Here is a 26180-nt window from a genome sequence, read left to right on the forward strand (position 1 = left end):
CTCTTGTGCTTCAAGTCTTCTCGTCACCATGGTTATCTTAAGTAGATAAGCTTGAGACGGGAATTTACCTGGGGTGATGATGGCTCATGTTGTATCCTATTTATTACATTTTCTAGTTGTGTTGGTGATTAATTGTATTGCAAAAGAAAGGGTAAAGTCTGCTTTTGTAAGCTAGGGACTTGTCCTACCTCTATCCATCAGGTAAAATATATGTAATTTTAGTAATGGTAACAGAATAAGATGGACAAGAAATTTCAGTTATCAAAAGCTTCAAGTATTTTGAATTGATTACTCAACAAGATGAAAAGATAGATAATGATATTTTTTATAAAATAAAAACTGAATGCTTAAAGTGAAAAGAAATGTTGTACTTTATGAATACGAGTGTTAAGAAATAATATATATAAAGTTTGTGTTGTTGAGATAAAGATGTTGAATGTATATGTAAAGTTATTAGGAAAGACCAAAAAAGAACACTTTTGTTTATGAACGAAGATTTAAATATTTTTAATTTAATTAAGTATATTGTTTTATATAGGGGCCAATAGCAGAAAGGGATCCATGTAGTCTAATTGGCATATTACATGCTATTGTTGTCTATATCCATTGGGTGTATTGTTGTTACAGACTTATTTAACTGCATTTTGATCTTCGAAAAGTGTGGTTCTTTTAGTTCTTACTGTGCATGCCAAGATGTTGGTCAAATTCATAGAGGAGTGCAGATATAACTTTATGGTGGCAACCTAAAATCAGAATCCAGCATTAATCGATGGCCAAACCTGATCAGTTGACTTGCATGGGTTTGAGCCTGGTGACTTTGTTTAAGTCAGTGTAACAAAGATGAAAAGACAGCGTTCCTTAATGTTACATTGAGATGTCTTCTTTTTCGAGTTGGGACATGGATCTGATTTATATCAGTTTGTGGAGAGAATGATGGTTGTATGGATGTACTTTTGTTGTTTTTTTTGGTTTACTCTTCGGTTTTGGTCTTATTTCACTATTATTTGTTTTGGCTGAGCTGATGCAATTAACTGTAAATATGTTTCATCGGATCCTTAATTACTCATCTTTCAAGTTAAACAGCTATTATCTCTTGCCAAATGCTTCGAAGTTCGATGTTCTCGCATAGCAATTAATAAATTTCTTTTATTTCCTTGATGTTTTCATACCCTCAATGTTAGTAGTTCAAAAATTCTCTTATTTTTCTTTATTTCTGTCCTTCTGGTGCTTAATGTAATATATTATTCATGTCTCTTAGTGTCATTAAGATTCTAACATGCCTATCTCCACCGACGATCACCTTAAGTAACATTTTTCTTATGAATATATTCTTCAGATCACCTGATAAAGTCACTAATGTGAATATATTGCTGTGTCATTAAATAAAGTATACCAGGTGTAGTAAAAGATGCCCCTTTTTCTTTTTCGTGGAGACTAATACTTTGTTGCTTTGGTTTACATCAAATATTTGATGATGGAAGTTCTTTGATTGTTCCATCTCCCCATTATTTTGGGCACTTGTGTACTGCCCAGTTCGTCCAACATTGGTAATGGATAAAGGATTGTGTTTAGTAGGTTAGACGTGTTTCTTTAACCTATTAGGCCTTTTATGCCATTGCGTTTATGGTGCAAGTTATTGAGCTAACGAGTTCATCAAGTAAAATCACTCTTATTAATATTGGAGCTGTTGTTACTAGTGGTTCTTTTTTGGGCTTTTCCCTTCTCCAATTTTCTGATAAGCACATGAACTAATGGATTTACGACGACTTCATGTTTTAGATTAAAGACGGAAATGCAATTAAACCATGTAGAGTTCATAAATTCAACAATATTTTCGGAATGACCGTCACGTCCTGCTGCACATAAGAAAGGTTGGTGAGAGTTTGATATGGGAACTCGATATCAAGTGATCAAAAGCTAATCAGGTTGGTTTTCCTCCTAAGTGTAATTACTACCTATTGATTAAGTGTATTGGTGGTTAGCATCAAATAGTGTTGGATAAGCTAATGCATATTGCATTGATGAGAAAAGTGTAATTACTACAAATTATAGTGTTTTTTTCTTCCATTTGCATATAAGTTTATTAGCTGAAACACATGTAGGTTTATGATGAGAAAAGCCAATCTAAAAGGCTTAGCATTTAATGGTCATGCACAAGCTGCACCAAAAATGAATGCGATGAGTGGCAGCAGCTTCTACTTGTCAAGTATAAGAACATTAGTCAATATGAAAAACCTGAGGTAATCATGAATATTTTTCAAAACAATCACAAAGCTACATCTGTAAGCACCCAATAAGAAGATATAGAACTAGCAGCAACAATTTGGAGAAGCCAATATGGCAAACTCAAATCACTGCAAACGTTATAATCCACAAGAGCATCTTGGTCCCGAAGAAGAGAGCACTCCACCTCTGCAATGCAAATTATAGATGCAATCGGCACACCGATGAAGAGTAACGAACTCTATGTTCACAACAAAAAGATAATAAAGGGAATTACAATTGTCAAATCATGAGTTCCATTTTTAAATTTGTTAATTACATTCTCAACAAGTAACATGGATTGTGTACCAAAAGAAAAAGTGAAAACCGGTAAGTAGGAGCCTTGTATTTCTCTCATGAGAGAAAAACCAAATAAAACAGCATAAAAGTCGACTTCGCTTCGGTGCGCAAGTATAGAAGCATTATCCCAGTAGCTAAGATCTAAGAAAATTCAGAATACATACAAAAGAAACACAAAGCATATAAAAAGTGAAAACTGGTAAGTAGGAGCCTTATATTTCTCTCATGAGAGAAAAACCAAATAAAACAGCATAAAAGTCGACTTCGCTTCGGTGCGCAAGTATAGAAGCATTAGCCCAGTAGCTAAGATCTAAGAAAATTCAGAATACATACAAAAGAAACACAAAGCATATAAAAAGTGAAAACTGGTAGGTAGGAACCTTATATTTCTCTCATGAGAGAAAAACCAAATAAAACAGATAAAAGTCTGACTTCGCTTCGGTGTGCAAGTATAGAAGCATTATCCCAGTAGCTAAGATCTAAGAAAATTCAGAATACATACAAAAGAAACACAAAACATATACCACTATAATTGGCCGATATCTCAAACAAATGTTTCTATAGCCACTGTCCAGCACAAATAACTTCCTTCTTATCAAGCTTAAGTTCAATAACATTTTCTGATATAGCAGAATATCGAATATAATGACCAACCACATAAGAAACTTACTTTTCTCACATACCAAGACATGAATAAATAAGTGACCAAGGAAAATGAGAACAGAATATATAGTGGGCAACTGACAAAACTGCATGAAATACCAAAACAGAGGTAAGACCAAGAATTTCAAGCATTAATCACAAAATACTAAATTCAACAGCGCGAGAACAAGTGGCAAGTTTCACATTACAAAACAGAAGTTCTCTATTAAGCCAAAGATGAAGAGAGCCTAAGGCATTCACTTTGGCACCTTTTCAGGCAAATGTCATTCCAATTGGGCACTTGGTGTTGATTAACACAAACAGTCCTTGCACAAGCATCAGCACACGCATCAAGCTCGGAAACACCACATACTGTAACACATGTATCAAGAATCGGATCCTTCGAAAATGCACCAACCTTCTTCAGCATTCTCTTTGAAGTACAGACTCTCATGCAGACAAAGATCTCGTCTGAGTGCTTTTCACGCCCTCGTGCACTTTTGAGTCTTTGCTCCTCCGCACGTCTTCTTTTAACTCTAATGGTATGAGCTGCTATGATGGCTGGAACTGCAGCCCCTAATAAGGACCACCATATGTCTTCCATTGCAATCACAATTCTTGAGCTGTTAACTTGTGGAACTGCAGCTCCTAATAAGCATCACCATATGTCTGCCATTGCAATCACAATTCTTGAGCTGTTGACTTCTCCCCACTTGAGGAGTACAACAAATATAAAAACAGTAAGTGAAATATTGACCTTCTCATTCTCAGTGCGTCCAAGGCAATAAATTGGAGACAATATCACGGCAGGTCAATATGCATCAACATTATCAGAGAATTTGTGATTAAAAGGCATGAAATCAACCCCTGTTTTGGTGAAACATGAAAAGCTACGACTAATTTCACATTGCTCTATGCCAAAAATTTGAAGCTACATTAGCAGATGCATCCGTAGGAACAGACAGAAACAAGAAAACGAAATAAACTTCTGACAGGAACAACCCAAGAAACTGTGTCGATGTTACAAAAACTCGAATAACTTCTCCGAAATTTAAAGAACGTTTCTTGATCTCAAGGAATAGGAATGTAACCGAATAACTAAAAATATCTTGATGAATCGCAGACCGAAAACAACAAAAAGAAGAACGCTTTAAAACTCGTTTACAGAATTAGGAGGCAGTACGTCACGAAATTACGATTCGATCGAAAGATTGAATCGCCAAAATCGCATCTTTAGATGAACACCTAAAGAGGCCCACGAAGAAAACCCCTGAAACGCTAAGAAAAAGAGAAAAACAAACCCAAGAATCTAGAACAACACAAGAAGCATCGAACAGAACAACACAAAGGAAAAAAGGAAAACAAGTTTTGGAGACGACGATATCTCGATAACAAAGCAAAAAAAAAGAGTTTTTTATTTCTTTTTTCTTACGGAAACTCACGTTAGAATTGGGGATTTCGGGATCCGAAGCCAGCACGTAAGGTTATGTTGACAGCGCAGGGGTTAGGGTTTTAACTTGTTTGTGCACGATAACTAGTTTAACTTTTATATATATATATATATATATATATATATATATATATATATATATATATATATATCCTTGTAAAGTCTACAAATATCATATTTGTCAGAACAGATTTTTTTATGGCACATATAACCTCTGGATATTAAGATTATTCGCGTGTTATATATCTATAAAATTCAGGTTTATTATTTTTAATCAATTCAATATAAGTTTATTTAATTTTAAAAAGTATAATAATATAACCTACTAGTTAAAAATATGTTTTTAAAAGATCTTTAAGAGCGTAAATATTTTCTATTAAAATAATATTGAATTAAAAAATATGCTTATATATATATTATCCTTTGAATTAATTTTCGAAGATCATCATCCTTTAGACAACTTTTGTCTTATTAAATAAACTGTATATTATTTGAATATATTTATCAGATTGTGGCTCTTTGCTAATATAGTTTCTCGTTGCACTCCTCAAGACCTAGCAACATGTTAAATTTATTGTACACTTTAGCCTTCTACGAAAAGAAAGTTTCAATACTTCATGGCATCGAGTTTTAACTACTTTGAGATGGCCACGAACAATCTATTCCGCATACAAGTCCTTACATGAGTATAAAAAATTTCAAGTTAGCAATTCTCTTCATCTCTGTGAGCTTTGCATAATTCTTACAGTCGTTAAACAATCTATCCCACCTTACACGGTCATATCCTTTGCCAAGCACCTCGCTTGCCTTGAGCACTGTCAAGTTTGATTACCAATGTCGAGTCATAACTTGAACTCAATCATCACAACCTTTATGCACTACGCGTTCTTCCCAACTCGCTTATCATTGTGGTTCCTCTCGCACAAAGAGTTAATCATTCCTTTGAATGTTAATCTCAGATATGTTAATCTCAGATGTGTACTCATCCGAATGACTTTTTTTCCTACGTCTCTATACTCATTTTCTCTAAATGATTGGGCGTGCTGATTGCCCTTAACGTAGCACCATTAGGTCCCATACGTTTACATACTAAATATGTTTATAAGTATAGATTACTATTTATAATCTTATTTTAAATTTTTTTAAAAATATTTCTTAATAAATAAACATAAATATTCTCTTTCTTCCTCCTCCTCTTTTTCTTTTCATCTTTTTATTCATCTTTTTTTTTGCTCCTCTACCCTCTTCTTCTTTTTCTTCCTCTTTCTTTTTTTCCTCGTCGGAGGACAATATCAAGTGATAATGAGCAAGATAATGTCAAGCAACGAGCAGCATCAATGGCGATGCGCAACATCGATGGCAATGATGAAATAAGATATTGTGAGAAAGAAAAAAGATAAAGATAAAAATAAATTAGAAATATTAGGGCTATAAATAATAAAATAATATTTTAATTATTTTTAAAAATTTTGTCAATAGCAAAGAGGAGACTACAAATAATAAACTTCAAATTCTACATATCTAACTTTACAAGAGAAACACGTTCAAATAGATGATTTAAGATTCAATATATAATCTAAAAGGCTTATGTAAAGTTAGATGTGTAATATAATTGCAGCTTACACACTCTAATAGAGGAGGCTTTAAAATTTAGAGGATGATTTTCTAGAAAAAAAAAGAAGTTTTTTGGATTTCGTTTCTCTCATCATTTTCAAATGGACTAAAAGGATCTTCTTTCCAGTGTGACAAAAATTAAGAATATTTTGACACATTTCAAAATACAGGATGGTATATTCTTTTTTCTAAGTAACCTTATATTTAGGCATACAATTTTTGAAAAAAATTATAGTATGTATTTTATTTACTGAAAAATAATAAAAAAATAGACATTCTAAGCTTAGAATGTTAATGATGTTTTCTTTACTGAATCAAAACATTATAGCCCTGATAAAAATATTATGACTCTGTTTCAATTAAATGAAGTTTTCACTAACATTAAATATCAATCTTACTATAGATTAGGAGGCATTATAAAATATTAAATATGAGAATTTAAATGATTTTGGATGAAAATTATGAATATATTGGCAGATTTAAAAATAAATCACAATAAAATTTTTACTTTTTTTTTCATTTTGTCTTAAATTTAGATCTAAATATTTTTAAAAAAATTCTAATATATGTAATCATTTACTATGAAATAATAATAATAAATAAATAAATAATAATAAGACATTATCTGCTTACGATATTTTTCAATAGAGTAACAGTATTTTTGATTCACTTATAAAAATTACTATAAATAAAAAACTTATTGTAACTCCATTCAAAATACTATAAATCAGAAATATTATAATATTAGACGGATTTAGCTCAAATTATATTTTAACTAAAAATTAATTTTGTATTATATTTTATTCTTTTTACAAAGGGAATGCCCTTTATGGAAAATATAAAAATATGGAACATGATCTAAAAAAAAACCCAAACTCGTGGCTCTTTCCAAGAAATTACTGGAGATTACTATTTACCATCTCTCTTAAATTTTTTTATATTTTAAAATTATTTTTTCATATTTTTTTCATAAATAGATATAAATATCATTTCTTCTTTTTCTACCTCATCATCATTTTTTTTTTCTCTTCTTTTTAGTCTTCCTTCTCTTCTTTCTTACTTCTCCCCCCTCCCTTTTCCTCGGTACAATATCGAGGAGGTGATGGTCAATGATTGGGGGGTGAGGGATAGGAGGGTAGTCTAAAGAGTGGCAACTGACGACATACGTAAACTAGGAGATGACAATCGACGAGGAGCACAAGCTAAGGAGTTGTGATCGATAGTAGATAAGAACTGGGTGAGTGACAATTGGTGGTAGGGATCAGAGAGCATTAGTGATGGTTGTCTAGACGATGATCATAGGAATATAGGAAAAAGAAAAAAATAGTAAAATCAAAGTAAGAGGGATTGTAAAAAATAATTTTTTTTATTTTTAAAAAAATTATAAATAGTAAACAAATTGTCAATACTAAAAGGAGCTCTATATAGTAGGCTCCTAATATAATTATATACTAATACTAACTAATCACTCCTTACTATGATTATTATCAATCCTAAATATTAAAAATAAAAAAATCTTTCATATTTTTATAATTAATTAAAAAGAACAATTGCAAGGATCGACTAAAAGGATACATGAGGATGGATTGGAGGTGGATATTTGACGTTAATTTTATGGCCTTTCTTCGTATAAAGAATGGTGAAAATATCGAGCTAAACAATCTGATGAGTTCCCCGAATCTTCTTCGGAAAAATGTCATCTCGACTAATCCATTCTAATCCCATAATTATCAAATTCCTATTCAATTTCCGTTTCTCCAATTCAAATATTCAAACCCCTAATGCTTGTTTAGGAACGACAATAAAGAGTGCCCAAAATGATCTCATATCTAAGTTTAAAACCTACTTCACTACTTCACCCATCACTCACATAATTATCAAGCATCATAATCTTTAAAAAAATATTTAAAATAGTCATAAATTTGGAGTTACTTATGATAGATATTATATATGCACCGTAGGGTACGAATGGAATTTCAACAAACAAAGCAATGGGTAGACGTTTCCTTGCCCGGTCTCTCTAACACTGGGCAAAGGAGACTGAAGGAAAGGACACGTAGATAAATCCATCAATCGACTCCGATCTCTCTTCTGCGACCCCAAAGCAGCAAACCGCCGCCCTCCATCTCTTTCTTGCTCGTCGAATCGCATCGGCCGATGGGTTACCTGCCTTCGCTCGGCAGCAAAGCGGCGCACTTCGTGTCCGACATCACCACCGTTCTCCTGAATCCCATCTCCGATGAGCCCTCTAAACCCCATGTAAGTATTAGTAACCCTCCCTCTCCCTCTCCCGTCTCTTTTATTTTCGTTTGCCGTCGTCAGAAATCTGGTTAATTGATCAGGAACGGCGTTCTTGAGGCTAAAGACACGATATTTGGTTCTTCTTGTTGAAATTAGTCCCGGATTTCACTTGTGTTTGACTTTTTTCTATCCGATTTGGGATGCTCGTTCTGGAACTTCTTATCTTAGGGTTAATCTTTTGCTTCTTTTGAGGTTTTTGGTGTTTTTCTTTATCATCTGGCTCTAGTAATGGGCATAGAATCACAAACGCGTTTCTGAACTTAGTTCTTAGTAGTGGATCGTTTCAGATTACTGCGGCTAGTCAATGTTGGTTCGGATGTTTGCTGCTTTGTAAACAGGATGATGTTTCGCGTGAAATTTACTTAGAGGATCTTAAAGAACTGCTGCTTACAATAAATTATATCTTTTTCAAGGACAACTGCTGAAGTCTGGGCTTAGAGGATCTTTTGATTAGTTATGAAATGTAAAAACTCATACTCAGGGTTGTTATTCTTTAACTTTTTCTATTTATAGTTATTCCATTTTTTTTCTTTTCAATTTTCGGCGATTATCATATCCTTCAATTTGTATTATTACCCATTTAGTTGATCCTTGTCCCCATACCTGACGTTTTTTAGGAGCCAATGCTAGTCCTGATACCAAGTTTTTAGATATTTCTGGTTCTACAAGTTTCTTCTGTATGTAAATAAAATTTAGTGACTTTTGGAATGTATACCTTTTGAATGCTTAAGAACATCTTTCTCTTGGTTAGGAAGAGGATATGGAGACAAAAAGTATAGAGAAGGAAGATTCTCAGGATGATTCTGAAGATCCAGATGGCCCTGATACGTCTTCGTTTACTGCATTTCTCATCTCCCTTTTATCATCTTCAAACCCAAGTAATCATCCAACAGAAGAGCTAAATGAGCATCATGCAGAAGCTGGAGAGTGGACGTCAAACTCTGCACCTAATGAAAATAGTGGGAGGATATCTCTACTTGCAAGAGGCAAGAGAACATTTGGAAAAGCTATTCACAAGGCAGCTAAGATAAGTGGATTTAGACAGAATTCGGAGCCTAAAATTGATCACAACATAATAAATGAACCAGAGTTGACTGGATGTGATTCGAGATCAGTTACTGTCACAAAGGATTCTGCTACACACTTTGATCTGCCAAACATGTCTGAACCATCATTACTTCTTTCAGAAAATATGCGTGCTGCTCTTTATTTTTCACTGCCAGCATTAGTTAAAGGAAGAAATTGGCTTCTGCTTTACAGGTGCTGAAAAATTCATTTAGTTTGATTATCTGATATTTGCATACTTGTTACTTTGCTTAGTCACTCCCATCTCTTGATGCAGCACATGGAGACATGGGATATCTTTATCGACTCTTTACAGAAGAAGTGCACTTTGTCCTGGTTACACTCTCTTGGTATGACAAGTTCATAGATTTTTAAAAGACCTTAGTTGCTTGCAGGGGAATTGCAAGCTATTCCAGACATTATAGAATGTAGTTCTCTGTTAGATGCAATCAAGTAAAATTTAATGATCTTTCTTCAACTGATAATGATTATGTTTAACAACAATGATTTAATAGATATATGTTCACAGTAGATATAGATACTATCTCGTTTTAGTTTTAAGATGTCAGTTTGTGCAGCAGAAGGCCAATTTATTGAGCCTGTCTCAGTCCTCATTTGTTTGGCGATTTGTTAAGCGATCAAGGAAAGGCCATCCACTGTATACTCTTGAGTCTTTTATTGCTAAATCTGAAATCTTACCATTATCTTAATGCTTATGTTTTTTATAACATTTTTTTTCCTTTTTAATGGAGAAAATGAACATATGTTGATTTATTCCGTGGTGTGAATGATATGTAGGAGTTGTTAAGGAAGACGTCCAGGAGACCAACAAATATTATCTAACTTTATTTTCTATGTATCTTTTTAAAAGGAAAATAAATTGATAAATATTTGATGCTAGAATTAGCATTGACCGCTGCATCATCTGGCATAAGTGTTTGTTTAACCTCAGCAGGAAGGTTAGAACAAGATACTGATGAATTCACGGGCAGACACAAGACATGTTTCAACCAAACTTTCTTGTGGACTGTGGAGTATCACACGTGAAAACATTTTATTTTTTGTTAGAATCTTGTGAGGTTCAAACTAAAACTCTCTATGTAGTTAGATGCATCAAACTCCAATCACCACAATAAACTAGATCCAATAGAATACAGTTGGGCCTTCATATTTTTAATGGTTTTGGTTGGAATGAAAAATTTATAGAGAGATATTATATAGTTGTTATTCTTTTCTTAATGATGTTCCCATATTATTAGTTTTGTTGAACTAATAGATTTGTGTATTGTTGTTCTTATCAAGGATCATCGTCTAGTGTCTATTAGCAGTGTCGGTCCAAGCCCAAGTCAGTACATATTGGTCAATACCATCGTACCAGTGATCTATATGTCAATACATACTAGTTTATGAAAAGTGGCCATAAAATACCCAAAAAAATTGACTATAAAATGAAAAACCTCTTCTAAACCCCTTTTTATCCTAATTTAGTGTAATTTCAATTCAATTTCAATGAGAATAAAGTGCAAATGAGTTATAAATGGTTAGTAATTGTAGGTTTTTATGATGAGATAATGAATTTATCTTTCTGGATCATTTAGGAGTAACTATGTCGTATGGTCCTTTGTTGCTTCTGTTGATCTTGAATCATCTGTAAAGATTGAGTTGAAATAGATTGTGTCAAAACTTTATGATTTTAGCAAATTAAGTAATAAAAGGAAGCAACTTGTACATACTTGCTTCTACCACGAAAATGAATGTTAGACTCTAACCATTGGATCAGAGTCTTCGATCCTATGAATTTGTATATCAATATGGTACGTCTCCCCAATGTTGAAACTACTCATATGACAGTGTGTATTTGTAAATTGCTCCTTTGAATCAATTGATGTTAGTGCCTTCCCTTTCACCTTCACATGCTGGGCAGACAACTATGATTGTTGGGTTCCATGATCTTGACTAGATTGAGTCGTGGTTGTTTGACTGCCATGTTTGGATCGAGGGGATCTTCCTCTTGTTGGGTATTGTTTCTCTTTTTCTATAGCCTTTGTGATAGAACAAGATGGACGTGGGGTCTTTTGCCTCATCAAGCAAAGGATCCCCTTGGTTCTACTGCCTTAGATCCATTACAACATCCGTTGAGAATCTTCGTCGTAGATCTAGGGGTTAAAGGGATCAATCTCTGGCCCCTCTGGTTCATTGTTGAGCTTGACATATCATTGCCTTAGCCTTGACACATATTGTAGTGCACATATTGAATCTTAGTGTCAATCAGGACGAATGTTGATCTAGTGTTTTCAATGAAGTGCCAACTGAGCGCATGTTTGAGCCCAGGCGCTGGGCGCATTAAGTGAGCGCTCGAGCCAAATCAGGTCAACTTTGAGCCCGGGTTCGATTGGGTGAGTAAGTTGGTTTAATTGAACCAACTAATGTCACTTTCCCTAGCACCCTCTTGTGTGCCCAACCCAATGAAAGAAACCAGAAGCCAAACCCTACCACTCGTCCACCGCTTTTGTATGCTCCATCAGCCATTGCAACCCCATTTGTTACCGTTGGCAACCTCGTTGTCACCTTCATCTGCTTCGTACGCTCCATTTGGCGCTGTAGCTCCATCCGCTTCATCCGTCGTCATCAGCAACCTTGTTTGCTTCGTCCGCCATTGCAGCTTTGTTCGTTCACTACTGCAGCTTCGTCCACCACCGATTTCCATCTTCCTCCACAATTGCCGATTACTTCTCCATCTTCTTGGTCCTTGCTTTCTCATTTTATATTTAATAATTTCATCGATTAACTTGCTACACCATATTGAGGTGGTGCACTATTACTCTATTAGGAGTTAGAACTTAGGAGGTTGTGCACTATTAAATTTTATAGGTAATATAATATTTTTTAAATTTTAATATTCGGGAGCACCTCACTTCACTCGAGCCGGTGCCTAGAGCCTTAGGCGTTTTGGGACCTTGGCACCTTTTAACGCCTAACACTTTTAAAAATATTGGTATCACCCGTTTCTTACCATATTGGGCGTTACTAGTTCTCATTATTGCTTTCTTTTTCTAAAGGAGAGTAATTTATAGAAATATGGATGTGAAGATGTATTTTTTTATAGCAACAATATGGACTAGTTTTTCGCATAGTGTACCACTCTTTTAAAGTAATCTAAACTACAAAACTTGTTCTATGTATAATGTTCGATCTTTTGTGCTCCATGATTCTATGACTTCCATGATATTTGTTGCTAAAATATTACTAATATAATAAAATCTTTTACAAGTATCTTTATCTTTGTGATATCTGTTTCTAAGATATCCATACAAGAATAACACTGTTCTACAGAATATAATTAAGAATTTCTGTCTTTAGTCTGGTCAAATCTGTCTGGCAAAATTTTTGGTAAATGTTGTTTATTTCCTCTTCATGTTAATATTGATTACCTTGGAGGATCAAACTCCCTGTCAATTTCGATCTATCTGCCCTGTCAGGTTGTTGGGGATACAAAAGGTGCTGTTTTTGGTGGCTTAATTGAAGCACCATTGCAACCAACAAATCAAAGGAAGTATCAGGTACAGAATCTCGAGTGTATAATCTTCATTATTTTGCCAGTTACATGTATGAATAATGTTTTCTCTATGTATAATAATAAGTATAATGTTTCTTATCATTTTTCTCTGTTATGGATTGTTTCAGGGAACAAACAACAACTTTGTTTTCAGCGATCTATCTGGAAATCCTGTGATATTTCGGACTACAGGTGGCTAGAATATTTCATCAGTTACATCTAACAGTATTGTCTGGAAAGAGCACTAAAAGAACTAAAAGATAATCGTATAGAACTACAACAGTCGAGATTGCTTTATAAGACCATTGTTAGGTTAGCCATGATTTATGGTTGATGTGCTGAGTGGTTAATAATTACAAAAATGTTAATGTAGCTGAGATGAAAATATGAAGATGAACATGCAAATTTTTAGAAAAGATAAATATTTTCGAGCTTTAGGTGTAGCCCAATAGCATATAAAACAAGGAAAGATCATCTAGGATGATAAAAATATATTCAAAGGGGTTCTATAGATATTTTTGTTAGGTGGAGTGATTCGATTATTATTAGAAGTTTGAGGAGATTTACAGGGAGAACTAAGAAGACTTTATTATGAACAATAAAGAGAATATTAAATATTCTTGATTTATTTAGAGATATTGCACTAGACAGCGTTCTAAGTTCTAACTGGTTGGGACTCTAACCATAAAGATGACTTTGCTATGAACAATAAAGAGAACCTATTTATGTAATTGACCCTTACTGGTTTGGACATTATGGCTTGATGTTACTGTTGTTGTTGGCTCAAACTGGTTTGCTTCACCACTTAAATAACATCGGTATAAAAGTCTACCTCAGACCCCTAATCTCCAGCTTAAATTAAATTCAAGAACCTTAGATATTTTCTCAGTTCCACATCTTCATTCTCCTTCATATTCAATGATCATTTTGTTAACCTTATTCTTTCTTTATTTCTTAGTCATATTTCACAGCTCTAAGTCTGACTTGCATTATCACCTTTTCTGATGCAATACCTTTTACACTTATCTCTATTTTTTTTTAATAAAGTTGACAAGTGCATCATATGCATCAGCATTTTCATAACAACAGTTCGGAGGGAAGGTTGTAAACCCATTTTCCTTCTTTTGGTTGCATCAGTGTCTTTATGGGGGTCTTTACTAAAGTTGCATATAATTTGTTTCAGACCAACCAATTTGTTGTTTTTAGGTTCGGTTCAAGTTAATTTCCATTATGTCTTGTTGACTTTTACAATATGACATGTGATAAGATATGCAATGGTAATGAGTCTGTAAGCAATGATAATGAGTCTATAGGAGGAAAGTATGGCCATTTAGTTAATTGGATTGTTCATTTTTATAATTACATATGTATTAGTGGAATTTGAGATGTTGGAGTTTGGACCCATTCCCTAGAAATTTATGCTTAATTTTGCAAATTATCTTGTGCCATTCGACCTCTAATTTTTTGTTTAGTAATTCATTACATTATTTACCGCTGCATGCATGTGCAAAACCTTTTATTATGTACCAGGAATTTAAGCATCAATAACTAATATGTTCAACAGTAAAATTGTCCCTTTATGATATGGGTGATTAGGATTTATGTCTTGAAAACAATTTATAGGGCTAAAGTGTAGCCTTGTGCATTGGATTAATCCTTTTTCAGCTACAAATTGTGCTATCTAAAACTGAACGTCAGTTACCATGTAATGAAGTCTCCATTCTGTCTAATATTTATCCTTCGTTTTCCCATATAACAATTGTTCCTAAATGTCTACTTATTCAATGGCACAATTGTAAATAGCCTAGGTGACCCTGGGCAGAGTACGGATGTAGACCACTGGATAGGATGTAGCTTTGGTGCACATTATTTTGCTACAAAGTTACTTTTACAAATTTCTAAATATTTGTCACTATATTTATGTTAGTGTATAGTTATATTTTCTAGAAAATTAAAATCCTTCAAACAGTTTAAAGTGTAAACCCTTACAGAATGGATTCACATGTCCGTGTGCATGCATGTATGATCAGGTGTGTTACATGCATGTGTATGTCTTCATGTGTTTGTGGATGTGTGTGCATACATCGACATGCCCCCATGCAAGTAATTAGCAGACTGACAATGATGTTTAGCTTTACCTTAATCCATCACTCTTACAGTTAGGGACTAGATCTAACGTGGTGGACCCAGGATGGACCTATATTGAATAGCCTACCATTATCTGTTCTAAGATTGTTGTTCCTTTTAAACTGTTGCAGTAAGGATGTAATCATTGGATTGAGTTCAATATTCAATATAAATCAAATATCTATTATCTGACTGCTTGAATTCTGCAGGTACAAATCATTATTTCACTTTGTGCTCATCTGAGTTCTTGGCCCTGGGTGGGGGTGGTCATTTTGCACTATACTTAGATGGTGATCTGTAAGTTGTGCCGTCTTTAACTTATTTGTTGTCATGCATCTAATGTTTATCTACATATCAGGCTCCAAGGTATTTCAGATTTTAAACCTGCTTGACTTTTCCTTTAAGGTTGACTGGATCAAGCTCTTCCTCAGAAACTTTTGCCAATTCCTGTCTTGCCCACTCTGAGGATTTTCAAGTAAAGGAGGTCGAGGTGAGTATTCTTTCTTCTCTCTAATGTGGACAGAATAGTCATCGCCTACAGTTTTTCATAACAACTCGGTGCTAAACCCACAAAAACTTTTGCAGTTGTGGGGTTTTGTCTATGCTTCCAAGTACAATGAGATGTTGGATTTGTGTCGGGTGGAAAAGGCTGGGATTTGCAGATGGTGAGTTGTTGTTCGTGATGAACCCATTTGTTCCTTGGTTAGACACCACTGCTGAAGAGATCGTCGGTTCATATCAATGACTGCATGTAGAGTGTGCTGTACATATACAACCTTCTTGACCACCTGTATAAACGCCACCTCACAGAGTATATTTTACTGGAAGACTAGATTGTGATCTTGTAAGAAGCATAATGCTACACTGGAAGTAAAAAGGGAGAAAAAGATGCGAAATATTCTGTTGTGCGCACGATGGAAATTTGAGAGGCATTATTTGGTTGCTATATGACTGGCTTTTTGTTTGGTGTATCTCTTGCAAATCAACTTGTTTTGTTCTACCCGAGCGTGATGACTTTGTGACCAGTCGCAACAAATGCGAGTCATCCCATACTGGGGGAGAGTTGGGCATATTGGTTAGGTTTGGGGGCAATTGCTCCGTGTAATTGGTCATTTTTAGTCATGGGATTGATCCTGTAGGGCACCGAGAATGTGCGTAGGCTCTCGATCTTTTCTTACCCTTTTTAAGTCGGAGCATACTTAAAGCATTCTTACATGTGGAGAAGGGAAAGCTGCTTATATGGTACGTCTTTATTTTGTTGTTACTTCTAAATGACGTGATGGAGAGCGTCGGAAGATAGATCTGTATTTGTATGTTATATTAGGTTTAGTCATACGAATATCCCGATGTACCACTTGCATAACATCGAGATCAGAAGAGATCTCGATTCTTCTTACACGTAAGTTATTAACTCAAAGTCTAAGAGTACGAACATGAGTGATCAAAAATGTTCAAGCATTTTTTTTTGTGTTAAAGTCGAGCTTTTATACCTGATTATAAAGGAATAAAATATTCAATGAAATATTCTACGATGAGACAATATCTAACTGTCTCCAACGACATCCCTCTTGTCCATGTGGGGAATAAGAAGCCCGCCTCTAACCATTTGCCTTTAACCCTTGTTTACGTGGGTATACAGGTGGAGGGTGACCTTCATCTTTCTCTTTCAACTTGGACACCACATAGCGATTATATGTCAGATGATAATTAATTGATGGTATACCCTCCTAAAGGCATGCTTTGGGGCTTTTGCGAGAAGGGTTTGCAATGCAGCGTTTAGTTTATTTGTCACGTCAAGCTTATACTTCTTCAATCCATTGTTGACATAGTGGTACATTTAGTTTGTTTGACATATTTATCCAAGATCGCTTCCCCCCCCGATGCTTCTAATGACACTTTATTACCAATCTACCCCTTTATTGTTGAGGGATGCACATTGGCCGAGCGAGGTCGAGTTTTTCAACCTTCCCATCTTCTAGCGGAGGTGGGGATTGAGATTCCCAACATCCCACTTCTCAAGAGGAGACAATTTTAATCTCTATGCCTTGGGCAAAGATGGGGATTGGACTTTTTGACCCCTCGTCTCAAGTAGAGGTGATGGTTGGGCTCGACTTCCACACGTTGAGCTAAGACGGGGTTCTAGCTTCCCGATCTCGACACCTCGGGAGGAGGTAGGTGTAGCACCTCTTAACCTCCATGCCTCATGCGGAGGCAAGAGGTCAAGTCTCTCGACTTTCGTGCCTCAAGTGAAAATGGGGGTGGAGCACCTCGTAACCTCTACTTGAGACGAGGGTAATGGGTGATCTTTGTCTTCCTCTTTCATCTTGAATATCATATGACAGTTACATATCATATGGTGATTAACTGACGATATAATTTTCATAATTATATAAGCTAACGAAAGAATATAAGGCACACAAACTCATATAGTCTCTGTTTCTCCAAACAAATCCAATAGCCGGAGACTAATTTATTTTAAACACTCCAATTTTGAGTATAAAGAATTCGATACTTAAGTTGGAATTTGAAAATAGAAAAGGAAAATGAAGAAGCCACTGTTTCTTACCACTAAATTGAAGATCAACGTTAAACAACCAGAAAGTAGCAAACTCCTCCATATACCCATCGAAATGATCGATCAATTCCCTCCAAAGATGTAACTCCAGCTAAAGTGCAGATTTAGGAGTAAGCAAACTTTTCGATGTGCTATGCACGTATTATGGAAAAAAAAATCAGATGATCGATTTGACACTTAAAGCCTTTTGTTATGGAAATTAAAATCTTACCAGTGGAAGATTGTCATTCATTGATGAAAACTTCGCCATGATTGAGATCCATGTCCTAAAGCAGGACTAGATGCTAAAACATCTCAATCCAATCAAAGATGTCAGAAAGAATGGAATACGAAGGACCACCTGAAAACTACATATGGCACAACTTAGTAGTCTCTGTCCTATTACTTACGATGACTCATAATTTGGATATTTATTTCACTCAGGCTCTGATTTTAGAACATCAGACTTCAGATACTGTAGTTAATGCTGAAGCACTTTTATGGCATTTGTCAAATTTAATGCAACATGAACAAAGCATAATTGCGGCAGACACAAAAATTGCTACTCAATCATTAATGATCATCTCTCTAAAAATCCAGTACACAAAGGACTTTGTGATCAAGCCAAAACCAGGATATGGACTGCTCCAACTCGAAAACAATCAAAATGGAGAGTTCAAGGAGTGAGAAAGTCTGGAACTATGGACCACCAACAAGCATTCCCACTGTTTAACTTGAGACACAAAAGAGCATCCATTTCTTGAGCACATTAGAAGATGCGCACCATGTACTAGTAGTTTATCACTTGCCAGTATGTTTACAGATCAAAGAAAGCAGAGATCCCATTGATTGCAGTAAATTTCACGCATTCTTCAAGATCATTCTTACTCCTCAATCTGTAATAAAAGAGTATCCAACATCCACAGGTGTGATACGCCCCCCAAATACTGCAGAAAGAAACTATTGCTGTTTCTTCTTTGTCAATTGTACACAGATGCTATTGCAATATTACAGTTGCTTGTGTAGAGGGAAGAAAGCTTGAATTGCAGTGCTTTCAAGCCCAAGAAGAAGAAGAATAAAGGATAACACCAATGCCTACCTCTTTATGAGGTGCCTTTGGCTCCTTAAACAAAGGGATCATCTATCATAAAACTCCCAGTGTTTCAGTCCCAACTCACACCCAAAGCTTTCTAAGGGGCGGTGGGGCAACTTGTATCCAATTTACACCTTTTAACGTGCCTTCATCGACAGGCGATTCCACTCCACTAGACGAACTAAAAAGTCCTTAACCTGCATAATCACACCACGAATCATGTTAGCAACTTTGGCACTACCCGCATAATACAAATTGTCTTTGATGAGGTGCATCATTGTTGCCTTCGAGTGGTCCCTGATTCCTGAAGAGAAGATTAGAAGAGAATGCTCAGGGAGGGGCCATGAGCACTTGCCTCAGATGGCTCTTTCAGGGAGTAAGTGGCATTTGTCTCCTTGGGAAACCTTGAGACAAGTATGCCAAAGCCTTGTCCTCTGTCTCGCAAAACCTGTTGATTAAACACCAGCTACTGAAGAGAGCAGAGATAAAGATAAGCAAGCAGATCGACCAGTTGCACTTGTATCTACCTTGAATGCGTCTTCATCGGTGCGATCATCTCCAATGTAAACCGGCATCACGTTTTTGCAGTCCGCAAATCCTAGAGAGGAAAAAAGATCATCTGAATGAGAGGCTTGCAATTGAAAACAAACAGCATTGTTGAAAAGGATGTGATGTAACACACACAAGCTGGGGCTCCTCATGAGCTTACCAAGTGACTCCAATAGGAACTCCAATGCCTTCCCCTTATCCCAGTTGATGGTGGGACGAATCTCCAACACCTACAGTTCCAGGCACCAAACAAACAAAGTCACAATCATGTTTTGAGCAGACAGTAATATGTCTTATTGGCGGCCACTGGATCTCACCTTTCTTCCTTGCGTGAGCCACAGTTTGGGGTACTCCTTCAACACGGACCTCACCTGCTCGAACAACAAGCTCCAACTCTACCCAAAGTTTATTCACGAACTTAATCATCGTTACTTAGGAGACTTTAGTTTCCATTTTTGACATGAAAGATAGAAGCTGGTCCTCAAATATGGAATGAAATATAACCTTTTCATCCACACATCTGAAATGGACAGATACGCAGAACTTGTTGTCCTCTACCTTGACACCAGCTGTGGATTTGGTCCGCTCCGACAACGCTTTATAAGCCTGGAGGAGTGTCTTGGCAAGTAAATAACAACATCAATTGGGAGCGAGGAGACAAGAAGAGAAACCAACCGCTTGAATCATGGGGAGGAACTCGCTCGCTGCTTGAAAGACAACCGGTTTGGCCTGCACCGCATAAAACGAGAGGGGAAAATAAACTTGCAGAAGAAAATTCTCCGAGAAAAGGATGTGAGAGTTTGATTGTTATGAGATTTTGCGAGACTCTGGCCTTGGTGTGTCGGGGCTTCTTGGGACCTTTGATGTCCATGCCGTGGCTACCAGCGTAGTATAGGTTTGCCAGTCTCACGAAGTTGATCACCTGTACGCCATTAGAGCCACCGAGTTAGGGGGAAATCAGAGGATGCAAGCGATGCGCTTCCGAGAATGGTGAGCCGCAAAGGGAATGTACCTTGTCCAGGCATCGCCCGCTAACGATCGCGGTGGGGAAGTACCTCGCGACGTCCCTGACTGCCGCCCTCATCTGATATCCCTCGGGAACAAGAATGATTACCATCGCGGTGAAGGAAAAATAGAAGAAGGGCGCACGAAGGCCTCACCGCGTCGGACATGAAGGCGGAATCGGGGTCGTCGACGATGGGCGAGAGCGTACCATCGTAGTCTAAGAACATCACGATCTGCTTCCCCTTGGAGGCGCTCATGATATGCTCGAACTTGGTTAAAGCCGAAGGATGCCGCATCTGTGAAAACAGAGTTTAGCAACAATATTGCATAACTTCAGTCAGTCGAACAGAAGCCGAGAACAAATCGGAATGGCACTCACGACCCACGCGGACTGCTCGTCGAGGCAGGCGTCGACGGAAGGCGGCGCGCCAGACAAGGCGACGACCCCCTTGTCGTGGGTGGGCGAAGAGGCCTTCATGGAATCCACCCACGCGCTGATCCTGCCACCGCGGAGCTCGAGCTGGGAGAGGTACTTCTTACGGCCTCCGGCGCGCGGTGGAGGGTAGGGAAACAGGGGATACGAGCTCGCCACCGCGATGGCCGCCACGACATCCGCCGGCACAACATTCTGCTTCGTCATCACGGGCGCCTCGAACGCTCTCGTACCAAGAGAAAAGCTCGATGCCTTAGGCGAGATATGGAATCGGAGGAAAGACTCGTCGTCTAAAAGTCGGACTTTTAAGGCTCCGAAGGCCGAGATGGGAGTTGGCGAGGGGGGAGGGTGGAGGGTGGGGATTTATAAGTGGAGGGAAGACGAGCGGGAGGAATTCTTGCCGGGCCCCGCGTAGGGTAGTCCCATGGCCCGCGTGGGGCCCGGTCCTCGGAGCTCCAACCTTCCTGTTTCCTTGTTCCGAGGCGTTAGACATTATTATTATTATTATTATTATTATTTCGACATTTCTAACAATTGACTAAAAATAATTTTTAATAGTAAAAAAATATCCTTTTTTTTTTGTTTTTTAAGTAACATGATTCTCTCTTGCAGTAGAGGCTTAAGATTTTATAAGTTATGGATTAAATTTGAACTCTTAAAAATAAAAAAAATAATAAAAAAGTGATGAACTGAAAGGATAATCTCATATCACTAAGAATTGAAAGAATTATGTTACATGTACTATGTTTGACTTATAATCTAAATTTTTTTGAGTTAAATTAATGCTTGACTCCATATATATCAATCTCAATCAATTTAATTTGTATTTATTCAACGCATGATCTGTCAATCTAAGCTTTTCTGATTATATATAGTTGTAACGCCGGTTATTTAAATTGGTCATTTGTTGACTTAGCCATCTAATATTAAGGTTAACATCTCTAATTAAGTTGTATTTACTTGGTTCTTCCACCTTTGAACCATTTGAGGAAGCTAATGGAAAACGGCGTTGACTTAAGTACGCGAAGTACTCTTTAACGATCTCATCACAACACCACCACTTCCATTAGAACAGGTTTCTACTAACGCTGACCAAACACAATTCCTAAGCTCCTCTCCGCTGTTCTCTATATATGTTCCTATAAGCCATTTGTTTAGAGAATAAGTGTAGAATAAGGATTACATGATACTTAACAAATAATCCTTATCTTTTGCATTTATTTGACTAATCAAGAGAATATACTAATCTGAACAATTGGTCTAACCAATAAAATAGCTTATTCTACCAAAATCGAATGATAGAATTAGCTATTTTTATTATTAGGTTACATCATTTTTTATAGAGGCACAAGGTATTTTGTTCTTAGCAATATACTACATATGATCAAGGATGCAGATATATGGAGATCTAAAGATAAAGGAAGCTCCATGCATTTGCAGGGTTTTGTTTGGTTGCAGAAGACAGCAGCACTACTGTACTTTCCAGATATAACACAATGGCTCCACTGTGTCTCCCATCCTCCCTATTCTCTCATTCATTCACTCTCCATCCATGTCCATGGTTTCATCTCCCTCTCTCTCTCTCTCTCTCTCTCTCTCTTAGTGCAGTGAGGCGCGTGTTGGGAGTTCCTTCACTCTTCCAGCTTCATCGAGTGTCCTACTTTGCTTTGCATGCAATTCCATGCAACCGTATAGCTCCAGCTAAGGTTCTCCAGATATATAGAATAGTAGCAGTACTTCCAACCTGCGAGTGGGAGATGAAGTACACGGTGGAGAAGACAATGGGACTTGAGAGTACGAGGGAGAGACTTGTGTTAGGGTTTAATGCTACGTACGTTCTCTCCTGCAGAAAGGACGGACGGAACGTGGTGGACAAGACGCGACGTGTAAAGCCACGTGTCTACAGTAATTCGAAGCATGTAACCACGATTTATGAAGGTATGCGTATGTTTGACGTCACGTGCCACCTGGCTTGCCCACGTCTGATCATGCCAACCGATCAAGCATTACGTACTTCAAAATCATATTACAAAGGAAATATTGTTTCTTTATTACTTCAATACGCAATAGTCGAAACTGCAAAATATATATATATATCATTTATATCAGCTATCTGGTCAAAATCTTAATTGACGAATCCGATATCATTGGTATTTCCATCGAGACAACCCGGACGGAGAGCCCGTGCGTGCACGTTGGGTCGGATATATGACGTGTCGGGCTCCCATTGCTTCTCGAGTGTCTCCGTGTACATGTGGGAGATTGTGATTGGCCCTGTCTTCTCTCGTTGTCGACTTCCTCCGTCGGAAGCTCGTTGGGCTCCACACAAATTCTCTTCCACAGAGTCAAAAGTCGAAATCAAGAGGTGGCAATTAATGTGCGGGGATAGAGATTGGGTTCGGATCGGATCGTGAGTCATACGGAAGGTGATTGATTTAGTATCTGGACCCACCAGGGATCAGCATCCGGAAGCTAATGGGTCCAGCGTTCACTATCCAAGCATTACGCTCCATCTGTCAGGAAGAATATAGATGCAAAAATATCAATATATTCAAAAAAATGCTAACGTGATCTTCGGGCACACCATTAATCAATGCTAATTCAAAAAGAGTCTTGTCTTTATCTTAATATAAAAAATATTATTATTTTTTGGGAGCTGTTTCAATTGGAAAATAGTCGACTTGATTATGTTTATTTTCACAGAATAGTAGCGCTCTAAGTTAGATTCTTAGACACCACAGGGATTCTCGTTGCATGAGACAAGAAAATATATATGCCACCATCACCGTATTAGTCTCACGTTTATTCCACGGTATCTTTGGAATGCCTTTTCACCCAACATTCTTCTCGGTGATTGCCGAATCCTTGATAGTTCCCTCCTTTACAATTCCAGGCCACTTTTCGTCACCGCATTGGCCACTTTATTGCTGGTAGGAAGTCTTTAAGTTGTTCCGATGGCGCAGTGGAACATGAGCATAAATATATACTCAATAATATACTCTTTTTGCTGATATATATATATATAATATTTGGAATAGTAATTGCGATGCTTGGCACATAAGTTGCTATATGAAATGATCGAATCCTCTTCGAGGGACACCAATTTAAATGAAACATCAAAATGTTAATTATATATTATCTCTTGTAATTAGTTATACTTAGTATCTCGATTCATATATTTTTAAAAATTATATTGAGATCCTTATAATTTTAAAAATAAAACATTAAGATCCTTATATAAGGTTCAAAATTAAAAGAAAGAAAAATATTTTGTTGAAGCAACGGATGAAATATTTTACTTTCGTAAGTACAAAGATATCGATGTAATTTTTGAAGATATAAGGATCGAGATACTAAAGATAACTAATTATAGGAGATAATATATAATTAGTTCAAAAATTAGTGGGGATGATTAGCTTCAACTTATTTAAGTGATATCAATCACATAGTTTAATGTTAGGTTAATATTATCAATCAGATAATATATACCCGAGATCTTTATGTTAGGTTAAGATTTTGAATCTTGATAATGATATTTGCAAGTGTTCTTTATCTTTTTATCATGCTACATGTACCCTTTCATCTTCTAAAATCTAATAAACAACTCACGTGTTGTTGAGAAAATAATAAAAAAAAATCAAATGGGCAAGGGGACAAAATGCCTTTTCTTTAGCATATTAGCCGAAAGGTCATGTTGAAGTAAGATAACAATGAAGGGGTCAAAAATACAGGCCCACCATATAACAAAAATATATATGCTTGATTCCTTGTGTTGCTTCGCCACGCATGCAGGGGCCCACTCTTTGTTGGAACACTATTCCTCCAGCTCAGTTGGCCCCGTCGTTGCCACCATAAGAGAGGTAATAGAACAACACCTAAGAAAAGAGAGATCCTTCGAGCTACTTTTTTTTTGTTCTCTCCTTCATTTTCTATAATTTTGTTTAAAATATAAGGATGTCAACTAGGCATAGGATAGGATAAAATGTATTAAGTTTGCATTATTTAAAAGGTGTTTTTACGTATCTATGCCTACAAAGTGAAGAAATAGAATACTCTACCCCTATAAACTCAATTTATGTTTCTTAGATATTAAGATATTCACATGGGAATATTAGTAGACTCCGAAGCTGCATGTCAAGCCAAGTTGATGTAACTTATTGTTTGGTTCATGATGACTTCCTCTCCCTTGTTCCCTACTTAGAAGACAAAGTCTAAGTTCATGGGTAAGCCTGTTTAGAAAAGTCAAGGTCAATCTATTATATATATATATATATTTTTGGATGGAAATTTCCATAGTGCATGATGATTTTTTTTCCATTTGTCTGATGTTTTAGCAGAACAACAAGCAGCACCGTGCTAGTAATTATTTGTAATTTTTATAAAACTTTATGATAAAATTAAAATATAATTATATTATTACGATAATCTAAACGAACATAAAAAGATATAAATTATTATCTTGGGATAGACTCATGTTATATGTTTTTCTTTTATGAGATTGTGATAGAATTTAAATATATGATACTGGGCTTTTGACTCCAACCAAAATCATCAAAGAGGATATTATGTATAAAATATAGTATTTAGAATGAATATATCTCAAATTTCTATTTTTTTTATAAGAGATAATAGAGACTTTATTGTTATAAGCAGAGAGGAATATTTCCTGTTCTTTAATATTAAACGATATATTAATTTAGAAATGTGATTAATATAATCCTTTTGGTTGTGATTATCTCTTGACATACGAAATTTACATATCATCCGAAACATCCATCAATAACTTACAAGTCATCAAACCAGTTATAATTCAATATTCATTAAAATAATTAAAGTTATTAAATCATATATTTTGACAATATAAGTTAATGGCCTAATTCAACCAAAGAAAATATAGGAGAATTCTTTTATGTATACCCCCAATTATATCTTCTCTTTCTTGGAAGCTATTTTAAGGTTGTAATGTGACCTTAAGTTTGCCATAGTTTAATTCATGTTAATATTACTTTTACTTTGGTACATTATTTATGCTAGCAAAAGTTCTAGATCCACTCTTATGATTTATTTGGTAAGATGATCATATTAAATACCTATCTGGATGAAGACATAACAAAGCTCAGCAAACATCTCAGCCTCATGTCAAGCACATCTTGAGGTTTTGTGGCTCATCTGTTTTGTGATCTAATTCTCCTTCCTTCTGGAGTTTGCAGCAAAGAGAAAAAGGATAAC

The 26180-nt window shown here is 36.2% G+C and overlaps 3 protein-coding genes across 7 annotated transcripts; 1 reads left to right on the forward strand and 2 right to left on the reverse strand.

The window, feature by feature from the left end:
* Positions 1-3335: 3335 nt before the first annotated feature.
* Positions 3336-4739, reverse strand: LOC103989479 (uncharacterized protein At5g64816). Of its 4 annotated transcripts, XM_065157601.1 has the most exons (3): positions 4647-4731; positions 3962-4071; positions 3336-3873 (listed from the first exon to the last, which is right to left on the reverse strand). In XM_065157601.1, the coding sequence occupies exon 3, from the start codon at positions 3806-3808 to the stop codon at positions 3431-3433; it is 378 nt and encodes a 125-aa protein (XP_065013673.1). In that variant the 5' UTR covers positions 3809-3873; positions 3962-4071; positions 4647-4731; the 3' UTR covers positions 3336-3430. The 4 variants fall into 4 exon arrangements, with proteins under 4 accessions (XP_065013673.1, XP_009406605.1, XP_009406606.1 ...); XM_009408330.3 differs by lacking the exon at positions 3962-4071 and having other exon boundaries at positions 3336-3916; positions 4647-4739; XM_009408331.3 differs by lacking the exon at positions 3962-4071 and having other exon boundaries at positions 4647-4733.
* Positions 4740-8270: 3531 nt separating this feature from the next.
* On the forward strand, positions 8271-16265 carry LOC103989481 (uncharacterized). Its single transcript, XM_009408333.3, has 8 exons — positions 8271-8527; positions 9321-9829; positions 9912-9984; positions 13114-13194; positions 13319-13382; positions 15527-15614; positions 15723-15807; positions 15903-16265. The coding sequence occupies exons 1-8, from the start codon at positions 8426-8428 to the stop codon at positions 15984-15986; spliced, it is 1086 nt and encodes a 361-aa protein (XP_009406608.2). The 5' UTR covers positions 8271-8425; the 3' UTR covers positions 15987-16265.
* Positions 16266-18720: 2455 nt separating this feature from the next.
* Positions 18721-21270, reverse strand: LOC103989482 (probable trehalose-phosphate phosphatase 6). 2 transcript variants are annotated; one of them, XM_065155382.1, is made up of 11 exons: positions 20898-21270; positions 20674-20814; positions 20526-20597; positions 20340-20435; positions 20189-20242; positions 20018-20119; positions 19831-19908; positions 19674-19743; positions 19492-19562; positions 19320-19412; positions 18721-19161 (listed from the first exon to the last, which is right to left on the reverse strand). In XM_065155382.1, the coding sequence occupies exons 1-11, from the start codon at positions 21156-21158 to the stop codon at positions 19102-19104; spliced, it is 1098 nt and encodes a 365-aa protein (XP_065011454.1). In that variant the 5' UTR covers positions 21159-21270; the 3' UTR covers positions 18721-19101. The 2 variants fall into 2 exon arrangements, with proteins under 2 accessions (XP_065011454.1, XP_065011455.1); XM_065155383.1 differs by having other exon boundaries at positions 18964-19161; positions 20346-20435.
* Positions 21271-26180: the final 4910 nt, after the last annotated feature.

The sequence above is a fragment of the Musa acuminata genome, chromosome BXJ3-6, assembly GCF_036884655.1.
Source record: "Musa acuminata AAA Group cultivar baxijiao chromosome BXJ3-6, Cavendish_Baxijiao_AAA, whole genome shotgun sequence".
NCBI lineage: Eukaryota > Viridiplantae > Streptophyta > Magnoliopsida > Zingiberales > Musaceae > Musa > Musa acuminata.

Coding starts and splice junctions, on each gene's coding strand:
- LOC103989481 (XM_009408333.3), top strand. CDS start 8,426: ATGGGTTACCTGCCTTCGCTCGGCAGCAAAGCGGCGCACTTCGTGTCC. Junction 8,528..9,320: donor ATGAGCCCTCTAAACCCCAT/GTAAGTATTAGT, acceptor TCTCTTGGTTAG/GAAGAGGATATGGAGACAAA. Junction 13,195..13,318: donor CAAATCAAAGGAAGTATCAG/GTACAGAATCTC, acceptor GGATTGTTTCAG/GGAACAAACAACAACTTTGT.
- LOC103989479 (XM_009408330.3), bottom strand. CDS start 3,808: ATGGAAGACATATGGTGGTCCTTATTAGGGGCTGCAGTTCCAGCCATC.
- LOC103989482 (XM_065155382.1), bottom strand. CDS start 21,158: ATGACGAAGCAGAATGTTGTGCCGGCGGATGTCGTGGCGGCCATCGCG. Junction 20,815..20,897: donor ACGAGCAGTCCGCGTGGGTC/GTGAGTGCCATT, acceptor CTGTTTTCACAG/ATGCGGCATCCTTCGGCTTT. Junction 19,162..19,319: donor CCCTGAAAGAGCCATCTGAG/GCAAGTGCTCAT, acceptor GTGATTATGCAG/GTTAAGGACTTTTTAGTTCG.